At 39.5% G+C, this 14,025-nt stretch overlaps 1 protein-coding gene across 4 annotated transcripts in view; it reads left to right on the top strand.

Annotated features, from left to right (window-relative positions):
* Positions 1–14,025, top strand: part of agap1 (ArfGAP with GTPase domain, ankyrin repeat and PH domain 1) — a 201,606-nt gene that overhangs the window by 120,882 nt on the left and 66,699 nt on the right. For all 4 annotated transcript variants that reach the window (XM_056233560.1, XM_056233559.1, XM_056233558.1 and 1 more), the window contains 3 exons: positions 407–534; positions 2,427–2,582; positions 3,384–3,476. In XM_056233560.1, coding sequence (XP_056089535.1) covers positions 407–534; positions 2,427–2,582; positions 3,384–3,476 — 377 coding nt within the window. The remainder of the gene's footprint in view (positions 1–406; positions 535–2,426; positions 2,583–3,383; positions 3,477–14,025) is intronic.

The following is a 14,025-nucleotide window of genomic DNA, read 5'->3' as shown; positions in this document are numbered from 1 at the left end:
TAGAATATTTCTCCGTGGGCCGAGCGCAGATTGCCACAGGGGCAGTCAACCGATCGATAGGGACAGAGGCGAGCGATTGACTGACGCCGCCCTTTTCCTGCCACGGGCAGAGCATCGGGGGAAACGAGAAATGGCCGAGGGAGGGGAAATGTTGAAATAATGGGCCTTGGAGGCTTTGAGTGCGGGGCGAGTGCTTGCCTGTGGAGGAGAGTGATGGGCAAATTAGGAGCGGCCTGGGTTGGCGATTCTACACACACACACACTCTCATGAGGGGTAATAAAGTATACCACTTTACCCATCTAACTACAGACTAAACTGGCGTTGTGTTCTCCGCACACTTGTTGTTGGTCCACCTCCATAATGCATAAATTCCTCCTGACCTTTTCCTTTTCTTTGTAATTTCAGTGGCTCAGAAAATAGTTGCATCCCGGAAGAAACAACAACTCTCAATCGGACCCTGTAAGTCACTGCCCAATTCTCCAAGCCACTCCTCCGTCTGCGCAGCGCCTGTGTCTGCAGTGCATATCAGTCAGGTGAGTCTCACACACTTAACCTTCCTGTTGAGTTGGGTTGGGTTGTGTGACCTGTTCGTTTTGAAACATTTGTTAAATTATTTCTTGAAATGTTGTGAACGATTTCTTTTTTCTTATTATTTAGGGTTATGAGCAGTGATGGGAATAACGGCGTTATAAATAAACGGCGTTACTAACGGCGTTATCTTTTTCAGTAACGAGTAATCAAACGAATTACTGTTTCCCCCGTTACAACGCAGTTACCGTTACTGGCAAAAAAAATGTGGCGTTACTATAATTGAACTCACTGAAGCGGTTTTCATCCGAGTAGGCTTTCTCTCCGCCATAGGACCTGCAAAGTTTTTTTCTCTGGTGTCTGTGTGTGTGTGTTTATGAGGCGCCGGAGTGGACAAAAGCGAAGCGAACGCCGCGAACTCAACAGTTGCGCAAGAGAGACCGAGGGTGTCCGAGCATTATATAGTTTGTTTATAAATAAATGACATATTTCAGCATTAGACAGCATTATCTATAGCCTATTGGTATCATCTGCAACGTTAATTAATTTACATGGTCATACAAATACAATCTAAAAAATAACCTACAGGGAACGTTCTGTTTAGCTTATAAAATAAAACCCGAAAATAACCTGCAGGGAACATTCACAGAAAACATCTTTGTTTGACCGGTTGTAAACACGTGCGACAAACATGTCTAGAAATAACCTCTAATGATGACGATCGCTATAGGTTATAAAAATAAACCCCCAAAATATTATATTTTAATATTATATATATTTTTTTTGGTAAATTGTTCAGTATTACATTGAGAGAGCACTTGTTAAACTGTTTACTTTTGTTAGGAAGAAAATACTTAGGCTACAGTATGTCTAATAGTTGTGAAGTTGTGTAACAGTTTTATCATTTTAATATGCACAAAGAGTATGTATTTTTTATTTTTTTATTATTCATTTTTGGTACATTTCTTAAGAAGCATAATTTATTTTTAAACGTATTTGTTGGCCAGTTGGGGTCTGTGCGATATTAAGTATAAACCATCTATAATGTTTTATTGTTCTACTATATTAATGCTAATATTTAGAATAATATATTGAATTTAATAGGCATCTCTCACATTGTCCCACAGCAACATTAAAATAGAATAAATTATTATTATAAAACATTGAACACTAATCTACACTATTAAGTGTCCATTTCATTTATTTAACATATTTAATACTGGGGGCATCCAAATTATTTGATATAGGCCTATTTGATTTTTTTTTTTTTTAAGTAACGCAATAGTTACTTTCTCTGGTAATTAGTTACTTTTATAATGATGTAACTCAGTTACTAACTCAGTTACTATTTGTGAGAAGTAACTAGTAACTATAACTAATTACTTTTTTTTTAAGTAACATGCTCAACACTGGTTATGAGTGTGCATTCAAAGTGTTTGGATGTGTTTTGGAAAGGCTGGACAAATTGTTACAACTTTTGTGTTGGAGTCAAATTGACCCAATTGGTTTCCATGCAAAACCAGTCTGGTGTAAAAAAAAAAAAAAAAAAAACCTTTTATTGTAGCTTGTCAAACACTCAAATATGTAAAATACATGAGAACTTGTTAAATTTAAGACTCACATTTTACTCGTCAGTTGAAGTCTCGTCTTCTGAATAATCCAAGGAAAATTCACTGTTTCTTTATCTATGTTTTATCCCCCTGCTGACAGTAATCCTCTTCCGCATGGCTCAGTCCTCATTGATTTCTCATTAGCAGTGTACAAGTGAGCCTGTGTATGTGCAGCCAAGCTTAGAGAGGCTTAGGTGAAGCTCAGGAAAAAGGAGGCCTATGGTGTTTCTATGTAACATGAGATTATTTTCTTGCTAAGTCATTCTCGCTCTGTGTGTGTGTTACAGACCAGTAATGGTGGAGGCAGTTTGAGCGATTACTCCTCTTCCGTTCCCTCCACTCCCAGTACCAGTCAGAAGGAACTGCGTATCGATGTACCCCAAACTGCCAACACCCCTACACCCGTCCGCAAACAGTCCAAACGACGCTCCAACCTCTTTACGGTCAGTCTGCTCTCCCATTAGACATATAGGCGTGATTATAATTGTAAATTAGTTTATATAGTTTATAAGTAACTAACTTTATAAGTAAAATTACAAAACTACAACAACAGCAGTTGATTTAATTGCATTGAATACAAAATCAACAAAAATAAAATTGATAATATATATATATGTATTTGATAGATTTATTTATATATTTATTTTTTATGTACAATTCTGTTCAAATGATTGGGGTCAGTAAGTTTTTAATTGACTTAAAAATTTAATACTTTTATTCAGCAAGGATGCTTTAATGTTGCAAATGATTTCGGTTTCATCAAAGAATCCTGAAAAAAAAAAGAATCACTTTTCCACAAAATATTAAGCAAGCACAACTGTTTTAAGCATTAATAATGATAAGTAATGATAATGACAAATTTGAGCATGTTCTGGTGAGACGACTTTCAAAAATATTTCAAAATCTTACCAACGTCAAACTTTGAATATATATATATATACATTTTATTTATATATATATATACACACACACATTTTATATGATCAGTAACTCCTTTAAATTGACAGCCATTCTTCCGGTCTTGTAAGCTCTTTAGTAGTGTACGTCCTGCACATGTACCACAAGTCTTGGTTTCAAGAAGTTGGGGGGGTGGGGTCACGTCAAGGTCAAGTTGACCCCTCCCACACCCCCTTGACTTTTGAAGTCAAGAGTGTGCCCTGCACTCCAAACTGGATCTGGTCTGAAGTAAGGCTCAATTAACAGCTATCTTGCCTTTGACTAAAATGATGTCTTCTCCCCCACAGTCTCGGAAGGGAAGCGAACCAGACAGGGAGAAGAAAGGGATGGATGGCCGCGCAGACAGCATTGGAAGTGGCCGCGCTATCCCAATTAAACAGGTAGGGTCTGGCCGGCCGTCTGGGCTGGTATAATTGGAGTCCAACAGCGGCGTATTGTGGACGAAGGGGCCTCAGATCAGTACTCAGACCCGCGAGAAGCCCGTTTGATGCCATCTTCTTGATTAACAGTGAAAGCACGCACTTGACATCAATTAGAGCCAGGCTCTCCCGTGTGCTGAAATGAGATCATTAGTATAAGATGTGGGAAGGGATTTTTCTCTCCTCAATGCACTATACCCCCCCCCCCCCCCCCCCCCCCCCACAGCCAAAACCCCTACACCATCTCACTCTTCCACCTTCTTTTTCCCTGTCAAGCGTGGGGATAGAAAAAAAGCTAAGAGGAGCCTAATGAAGTGCAGTCTACCAATCTGCATATGGGCCCATCTTTCCCATCAGCCCTCCCCGACAAGTGGTGTGTTTGGGGGGAATGAGAAGCAGCATGTGATGTGAAGATGACCCCCCCTCCTCTACACTGTGGGAGAGATAGTTTGACTTGGCCTTAATTTGTCACAAACAAGGGTGTGTAGTGAGAGAGTAAAGAAAAACGCTAGCTGGCGTGGGGGTGGGGGGGGGCGAGATCATCCTCTGCGCATCTCAGCTGGAGTGAAAGAATCAGGTAATTAGCGGCACTAATCGTGCCCTCTCATGTCAGCGCCGTGGCCTTGTTTGTAATTTTCTAATGAACAAATTGCATCTCTGATTAAAGCTGCCTTTAAGTGAGATCTGTGTTTATTAGCGCGCCACAGCGGAGAAGCGCTTCCGCCGTCCACCGTACAGCGCAGCTGGCGTTCAAGAGCGAAGCTGCAGACCTTTTGGATGTGTGGGTTGCGTTCGGAACCCGCTGGGTTCACATTGAGAGGCTCCATTGGAGGCAAGGACATTTGCACAAGACTCCTGGGCAATGAAGCGGAGCTGTAATCGGCCCCTCTTTTCTGCAAATTAGACATCGTAGAATAGATTGCGTCTTCGCTGACATGTGTGGCATTGTAATACTAAAATTCGGCTTAGTGCAATCATAATGCGAATGTCGAAATATGACCTATGGATCAATGATGTGACATCGATTCCCCCCCCAGCCCCTCCCCCCCCCCCAAACATTAAAATACATTAAAATGCAAGTTATACATGCAATCACTTTAACTCTTCGATGATTCTATGATTTTTTAAAAATCATAATGAAGAAGAAAATAATCATTAAAGGAATGCAATTTTTGTTTGGCATAATATTTTATTATTATTTCTTACAAAAAACATACTTAAAAAAACTGCTCTTCAAATTTGAAAAACATTTATCCGCCACATGTTAAGTGGTGGGACATTCATGAATTAAACTGTAAATAACTATATATTATATAGAGGACCCTCATGCAATAGGATTAAAAAAAAAGAAGAAATTAATACTTTTATTCAGACATTACCTAGATGGAAAATGGCTGCCCAGAAGCGTTACCTAGATGGCCGCTGAGCGAATTGCCTTAAAGGGACTTTGGAGGTACTTCTTTTTGGAGGCACACAAGCGAGTGCTAATGCTGCCAGCAGTGATCTCTCACCTCCTGCGGCTCTATTTGCATAAATCCTGTTAAAGTCAGTGGCAGTTAATGAAGAAGAAATGAGGCTGGCCCGGCTACAGCGGTGCTGAGAGCTGCGCGCCGCACTAGTGGCAGATGGGAAGGCTGAGCTATAGCAGGCAGCTGTGCGGAGAAGAGAGCAGCACAGGGTTCTTCTGACTATAATCTGACTCTCTTCCGACTGGGCTTGCGCTGGGATCATTTGTATGTGCGATGCCAAGAGCAATCAAGACGATAACGCTTGTTCTCAAGAGAGAGGGGTGGCTGCTGTTCCCCAACATGTAGAACAACCGTGTTATATGACATTAGAGCACGTCATTCGCGTAAATGATTACAATTTCAATTTAACACTTAAAGGGATTGTTCATGCAACAATTTTAATTCTGCCATCAATTATTCAGCCTTGTGTCGTTCCAAACACATAAGACTTTCGTTCATCTTCAAAACACAAATTAAGATATTCTTAATGATTTCTGTCCCTCCATTGAAAGTCTAGTCACCAAAAACTTCTGACGATTCGAAACGTTCATAAAAAGAATGTAAAATAGATCCATATGAATGAAGCGGAATCGAGTCTTCTGAAGACACACAATCGGCTTATATGATGAACAGATTGAATATAAACATTGATCAGCAAACATAGAGCACTCAAATATGGTAAACGGAAGCTCAACCGTGCTTGACACGTGAGAACAAACCTTATTGGTTCTTGCGGAAGCTCAAACATACTGGCGTGACACATTGTTGGTTCTCGGGGATCAATCAAGCATGTTTGAGCTTTTGTTTACCAAATTTGAGTGCTTTATGTACGTTCTCTGATCAATGTTTTTATATATGAATAAAAGCCTAAATTAAATCTGTTCATCTTCATTAGACTTGGATTAAATCACTTGTTTTATAGTGATTTCTTTCCGAGTTTTGGGTGAATAGACTTTCAATGGAGGGACTCCAAGTCTTATGTTGAATTATAATAGGGAATCCTCATTATGTGCTCTTGTTTTATAGGTACCGAAAGCAAAGTTTTATTTAAATGTTACATGTATTAGAGAGCCTGCAGTATAGTGAGGCATTAGCGGATAGAGAGCGTCTCACGGGTGGCCTGGCGCAGAGCCATATCTCTGAAGCATCTCTCAGCCTCTTGACACTGCAGGTACATAAATGAGGGATTAATTTCCTTGGTGTCAGACAGAGCCTACACACACACACACACGCACACTTACGCACACACTCTTGTGCTGATCAGAGGCTCCAGTGGTGCCCGTGTCCCTCATCTCATGAGGAGATCAATCAGAGCTCCCCAGCCTCTGCAGTGCACAGTGTTTCAGTTCTCCCTGCTGTCCTCTCGCTCACTCACTGGTGCTTCAGCTTCATGTTACTCCTTATTGAATCCCATGGCTGGCCCAAAGGCACAGTTTTGGATTTTCTATGCTGATTTTGGGCCAAAATTTGTGGAGTAAACGATTGAAATAGGACTGCACATTTTATTTAAATATATATATTTTAATCTTTTTATTTAAATAAATATATATATGCTGCATTTGGGATTTGAACTGTGATATGATAAATGTTTATTGCTTAGAAATCAAGGCAAAATGATAACCCGTGCGGTCACATTGTACCTAGACTTGAATCTTTTTTGAGTTCGCTTTTCAGTTGTGATATCGTCTTATTCTACCTTAAATTCAACAATTTTTGGAACACAATTAACATGAATATTAACAAAATATTAGTTATAATAATAATTTATATTGTAATAACTCTAATGATAAACATAATAACATACATATTATTAGAATATTATATTTGAAAAATAAGTTTATTATTATTATTATATTGAACATTAGGTATTTGTTTTATAGTACAACAATAATAATTATAATTCAAATGATAAATTATTGTATTGCTAAATACATTTATTTTTATTTTATTTTAATATTAGTATTATTAGTAGTAGTAGTAGTGCAATAATATTATTTCCTTTTTCACAATTATTTTAATTAGTTCTTATTTTCTTAATAATAGTAGTTGTTATTATAATATCTATTATTATGAAAGATATGGTTGTATAAAATGTAATATTTTCTTTAAATGTTAGTAAAATGATAGTGTTACAATTACATTTTTGTTGTAAATATGTAAATAGTTATTTTGTTTCTGCCTTAAATCAATACATTATTAGCTAACTGTGTAATTTCTGAAATGCATAACTTGGACACCGTCACCTCTGATAACAGATCACTCTAAATTGTAATGTCGACATGCATTTTCCGTGAAGCTGCTTTGAAACAAACGATATGTATCGTCAAAAGCGCTATACAAATAAATGAGAATTGAATTGAATTGGTGGTAAATTGAATAAAGACTTCAATAATAAGTTTCAATAATCATACCAAGTCATATCACAATTTTCATTATACTTGAATTAATTGTGCAGCACTAGATGCTGCAGAAGTTAATAGATGTACAGTATGTTCAGATCCTGCAGACTTCTATGGACGCCATTCTATATGGGACTGCCCATTGGTCCTTTAATCAAACTTAGTTTAATTTATAATATCCTTTTGACCCGTGACATCTTCGAATCTCCTCAGAAAGAGACTCATAGAGAGACAGACACTGCAGACAAGCATCCGTGGAGCGGCTGACCACAATCCCTCCATCAGATCAGTGACTGCGTCTGCTGCTGTGGCATTTCCCATCTAATTGGGCGCTACGTTCAGGCGATGAGTGTTTCACCAACAGTATGAAAGCGGCCTGGGCACGTCCCCTCACAGACGATAACGCAGCCGAGCAGTTTGCGCTCAGAGGCACGGGGCAGAGTTTCGTTTGGGAATTGGATGTTAATTGATTTGATAATTCCCTGTGGTCTTTCCTCTTACATGCTCGCGTCTCTCTCGATCTTCCTCCTCGCCTCTCACTAGCCACTGCAGGCTGCTGGGCGTTAGACCTGCTCTCCAATTAGCGTGTGCTTCCCGAGTCTACCTGCCTCGCATTAACACCTCTTCAGTGACCTCTTTTGGTCCAGGAATGTGATTTTTATAATGTGATTTCACCAGAAATCCCTCACTCACGGCACAGCATCAATCTCCGGGATGAACTTTTATGTGCTGGCTCTCAGCTGCACATCGTTGCCGGATGTTGATGAGGGACGTCAACTTGTAATCTCTTTGGCAGATGTCTGAGTGTATTAGATTTATGGTTCAGCTGTTCCTTGAAGGTATGGCCGTAATTGTTAGTGAGTTACTCACACACAGATGAGTCCTGAACTAAATCGATTGCTTTCGATGCTTTGGATTTTCTGTTTCACTCAACACTCTCTCTCTCAAAAAAAAAGTAAGTTTCCAAAAGGGGGTTTTCGCAGTGATGCCATAGGAAAACCTTTTTGGATTCTCCAAAACATCTGTTGGTGAATTTGTAAATGCTTGTCCAGTTGGCTTTTCATAACGTGTTGTTTTACATTATTGGAAAGAAAACATCCAAAATAACCTTAAGTGTTAATTTATTGAACTTTATCTATTTGCTTCTGTAGATTTCAAATACAATGCATATCCTTGCAGTTCCCAGAAAATCTCCACTTGAGTGGCACTTACAAACCTTACAGTTTTAAATATGTGGGCTATAGAAATTCTATAATGTACAATTATATATATTCTATAGATTTTTACAGAGGGGTTTGTTCATGTATCATTTGCCTGATTTGAGACATTTTATTCATTTAAATCTTTTAACTTTTTTCTGGCTGTTGACCGTATTTTCTGATTTATAGAGTGATTGAAAGAGATATCCAAAATCCCCTCTGTAACAACCTTTGAGTCTACAAAATGAAACTAGAATTTTGAACTGGGCTTTATCCAATGTTCAAATTTCTGTTCTCAATGTATGCAAATTAGAGCATATTTAATTAGATAATGCATTATTTGCATATTTAATCATAACATTTCAGAAAACTTATAATACAATTTTTTTTGTTGCAATTCTTAAAGGGGTCATATGTTGCTTTTTAATGTTTTCCTTTTCCTTTAGTGCTATAATGAATCAGTTTGTGCATGTATAAGATCTGCAAAGTTACAAACCTCATAGTCTCCCACAAAGGGATTCATTCTCTCTAACAGAGAACACTGATCCAGACCTGCTTAAAACGCCTTGATAGAAGTCCAGATATCGCTTCCTCAAGCGCCTGCGTCACAATGTGAAATATTAGCATAATGCCCACCTAAAGGCATAAGCACGAGACTTCAGTGAATTGTTGTCTTGTCGTCTTGTTTGAAGAGGACGCTGTGTGTTTGGGTCCAACTGATTTGTTAGGAATCAGTGGTTAAGATTTATTTATAATGCTGTTCCTAAGCAGTACAACCCAAAAGTTTGCTTGTGTACAGCGTATTTGAAAGAGGACCACTTCTTGAACCTGGGAAAGTACAGGGCTGGCTATATACAACAGACTACTTACCACTGTGAAATGTTCTGCTGAAGTCGTGCTTGAAAAGTTGGTTCTAATCCATCGGCTTGATCATCCGCATTTTCAGAATCCGACTCGGGCTAGAACTGATACGTTAATACCGTTGACATTATTAACTGTGTTTGTAATTGTTTAAAGCCTTGGAAGATGAACGCTTGCTTGAGGTGTTTGGCCAATCAGAGCACTTTTTGGAAGGAGAGGCTTTGTAGTAATCAGCATGTTTCAGACAGGTACTGCAATGTACAGTAAATGAAAAATGATTCTGTTACACCCAATAAACAAAATACTAAACTTTTAAAATAGCTTAATTTGACCCCTTTAATGTAATCAATCAACTGGGGAAGTATAATGATATCTGTCTTGCCTGAAAACAGGGGTGTCCATTCCTGCTCCTGGAAGGCCTCTGTCCTGTAGAGTTTAGCTCCACCCCAATTAAACACACCTGAACCAGCTATTCAAGATCTTACTAAGTATTCTAGAAACTTCCAGGCAAGTTGAAGCTAAAGGAGCAGGACAGTGCCCCTCCAGGAGCAGATTTGGACAATCCTGCCTTAAACGAAATCTGAATCTATAAAGAACCTTTTGTGCTTTGGAAATGTTCCACGGATATTGAAGGTTCTTTATTTAACCATAGATGCAAAGAGCAACAAAAAGGCTTGGTCGATTTCTGTTTAACATTGACACATAATTCTTCCTCTTAATTACAGAATTGCACAAAAACAAAGACACAAAACTGGTGTGAACTCATTCAGTAGTGGTATTTTTTACTGTGTATGTGCACATGCTTAAGGTAGTTTTATTCTCTCTTAGACCTTGTCACAGTTTATTTGCCATTCGCTGTGATCTCATTACGAAGGTTATTGTCCTGACTCCTGAGCTGAAGGTTACGCTCTCAACATGGCTCTCAGCAACAATAAAACCTTTGTAAAAACGCCTTCATTAGAACATGCTCCTCATTAAAACACGCAGACGGCTTGGTGGAGCGTAATGAGGCTGGGGTGGGCTCGCACTCTCCAGCAATTAGACGGCTAAAGAGGAGCGTTTTCAGCGCCGTCTCCCCGTGGAGGGCTTCAAACTGGCCTCTCTGAGCCCTCAGAGTGGGTGTGGTGAGGTCAGACGTGTCACCTGAATTTGCCATGACAGCTCTCGCATCTGCCAATCACAGCCTCCTTTGACCCTCTGCCTTGTTATTAATACGACTGTTTGTCCAATCGCCTCAGAGATCCCGGTTGTTTTGACATCTATTATATATTATGACTATATTATGGTGTTTGTTTTGACTGGTGGTCATTTTTAATGGCTTTTAGTGTTTTTTTATTTCACTCTCTCTTTTTTAAATGGCTCATTTAAATTTGTCAGAGGTCACACTGAACTGCAATTATTATGCTGAAACTGTTGAAACTTGGCGAGGTTTTTAGATTGTCTGTAAAAAATTGTTTTGTTTGATAGTTGTTTATGGCTTTATTCAGAAACTAATGTTACTCTAATGATCGCCAGCTTTGTTTGCTGACCCTGTGCAGCCCGGAGTCTGTCGACATCTGTTCCACGTTCTTAATTAGCCGATTACCGTGCACACACACATCTTTGTTAACTGTTCGGAAAGGCATTTTGACACAAGCTTTAATACAAATTAATTTTCAGAAGCGGCTCTAGAGTAGGCTCTAGATTGATGCAGTAAGACTTATGTCTTCCTCATCCTCATGTCAATGTACCAATACTGTAGGTCTGTGGTGTTAAATTTTATTGCCTAGGGTTGGGAATCGTTAACAATAAAAAAAAAAAATCTGATTCATGTGAATGATTTCAGTTTTGTATAATTATTCTTGTGAGGTAAAAAATATTTGAAAAACAATTGATAATTCATATAAATTTAAAACGGTTCTTGGTTTAAATAACTTAAAGGGGACCTATCATGCAAAATTCACTTTTACATGGAGTTTGAGCATAAATGTGTGTCTGCAGTATGTGTACACAACCACCCTATAATGGTCAAAATCCACCCACTCCACTTTTTTTAATTCTAATAAATCATAAGCAGTCTCTCAGAACAGGACGTTTGCAGTTTCTGTGCAATGTGACATCACATTGTACAGGCCCCGGCCATGACTGCTGACAGACTCTGCCCTATTAGCATAGACCCGCCCTGACCGTGGGTTCACACCACCGCCGGCAAGAGCGTCAAAGTGGCCGGAAGCCATTCATTTTCAATGAGAGCCGATCTCCGGTTCTGACGGTACCACTTTTAGCATAGCTTAGCATACATCATTGAAGTGGACAAGACCATTAGCATTTCTCATTAAAAAAATGACCAAAGTGTTTCGATATTTTTTACTATTTAAAACTTGACTCTTCTGTAGTTACATCGTGCACTAAGACCGACGGAAAATGTAAAGTTGCGATTTTCTAGGCTGATATGGCTAGGAACTATACTCTCATTCCTGCGTTGTAATCAGAAACTTTACTGCCGTACCATGAGTGCAGCAGGCGTAATGATATGACGCAGCGCCTGAAAAAAGGCCACCTTCCGTCAACACAACGGAACTATTTTCAGGCGCTGCGTCATATCATTACGCCTGCTGCTCTCACAGTACGGCAGTAAAGTTTCTTGATTATTACGCAGGAATGAGAGTATAGTTCCTAGCCATATCAGCCTAGAAAATCGCAACTTTACATTTTCCGTCGGTCTTAGTGCACGATGTAACTACAGAAGAGTCAAGTTTTAAATAGGAAAAATATCGAAAGACTTTGGTCATTTTTTAATGAGAAATGCTAATGGTCTTGTCCACTTCAATGATGTATGCTAAGCTATGCTAAAAGTGGTACCGCCAGAACCGGAGATCGGCTGAATGGATTCAAAAACGGTAAAACTCAACAGTTTAACTCTGGGGGAGTTGTAAAATGAGCCTATTTCCAAAAAAAGTGGAGTATCCCTTTAACTACACACCAGTCAGGAACTATACTGATTTAAGTCTAAAGGCCTGTACACACCGGGACGAATATCGGCTCGCGTTATTCGTCAGCGTTTTTCAACGCGTTTTTTGTGTTCACACCCAAGCGATTTTCGCTGGCGATGAGCCGAGTGAACACGCAAATTCATTCCCTGACATTAGATGGCGCTTAATGTAAAACAGAAATACCCCGGTCCACAAAGTGGCGCTGCGCAACTACGCTTCTGACACTCGCTTGTCACTCAGAAGAAGAGAGCAAGTTTGTCACGTTTGTCATATAGTTCTTTATTGTCGTTGGTGTCCCTTTATAAAGACACCAACAAGACCAGCAGCTCTACATTCATCTAGCCTTGCATCTTCCTCGTCTTATTTCTTCCCGGCAGAGTGTAGACGCTGTATATCTTCTTCGCCATTACGTATGTGTGCTCGGCAAGACCGTTTTGTGTTTGAGCGCCCCCAAGTTGTGTTTTACTGTAACTTCAGAAGCTCCAGACACGTGAGCAAAAGCGCCAATCTCATTGGTCGGATAGTTTTTGACGCTGTGCGTCAAACCAAAAAAACGAACCCGAGGCGTTTTTTAAAAAATGACGCTTTTACGCGTGGCGTTTTACGCGTCGGTGTGCACACTCGCATAGGCGCCCTTTGTTTAGTCACGAGGCGTTAAACGTCGGCGAATAACGCGCGCGAAATTCGTCCCGGTGTGAACAGGCCTTAACAAACTAGCTAGGCCTACAACAAAATGCTACAGTTAAGGCCTGTTCACACCGGGACGAATTTCGCGCGCGTTATTAGCCGACGTTTAACGCCTCGTGACTAAAGAACTATATGACAAACTCGACAAACTTGCTCTCTTCTTCTGAGTGACAAGCGAGTGTCAGAAGCGTAGTTGCGCAGCGCCACTTTGTGGACCGGGGTATTTCTGTTTTACATTAAGCGCCATCTAATGTCAGGGAATGAATTTGCGTGTTCACTCGGCTCATCGTCAGCGAAAATCGCTTGGGTGTGAACACAAAAAACGCGTTGAAAAACGCTGACGAATAACGCGAGCCGATATTCGTCCCGGTGTGTACAGGGCTTAAGGGTAAAAAATAAAAAGAGTCATTTGTTCAGGAAAAAGACTACAATGGTCACTCTATATGTTTTTTATTTATTCATTTAAAAGAATCTGCTCATAAGAGTCAGTTAGTGACTGGCTAGACATCACTGATCACCCTCCCCTTTATGTATGGTTTTGATTCACTAAAAAGAACTGGCTCATAAGAGTAATTTGTTTGGGAATCAGACTACACTGATCGTGCTACATGTTTTTGATCCACTAGAAAGAACTGGCTCATATGGGCCATTTGTTCAGAATCGGACAACACTGATTCCTTTGTTTCATGTTGTAAATCATTTGGTTCATATATATATATATATATATATATATATATAATATATATATAGGCTATAGCTACTATTATTGTCTTTAATTTCCACCACAGTTGTTTTCCCACAGTGCCTGTTTTATTGAATATCTGCTTGTCATCCTAGCCGATGTGTTCCCAATGCTCAAGATTAAACAACATTTTGACCTTGTT

Source organism: Rhinichthys klamathensis, unplaced genomic scaffold, assembly GCF_029890125.1.
Source record: "Rhinichthys klamathensis goyatoka isolate OS25496 unplaced genomic scaffold, OSU_Roscu_1.1 h1tg000372l_1, whole genome shotgun sequence".
NCBI lineage: Eukaryota > Metazoa > Chordata > Actinopteri > Cypriniformes > Leuciscidae > Rhinichthys > Rhinichthys klamathensis.
Note: the sequence above shows the minus strand (reverse complement) of the source record. Positions and strands in the feature narration are given on the sequence as shown.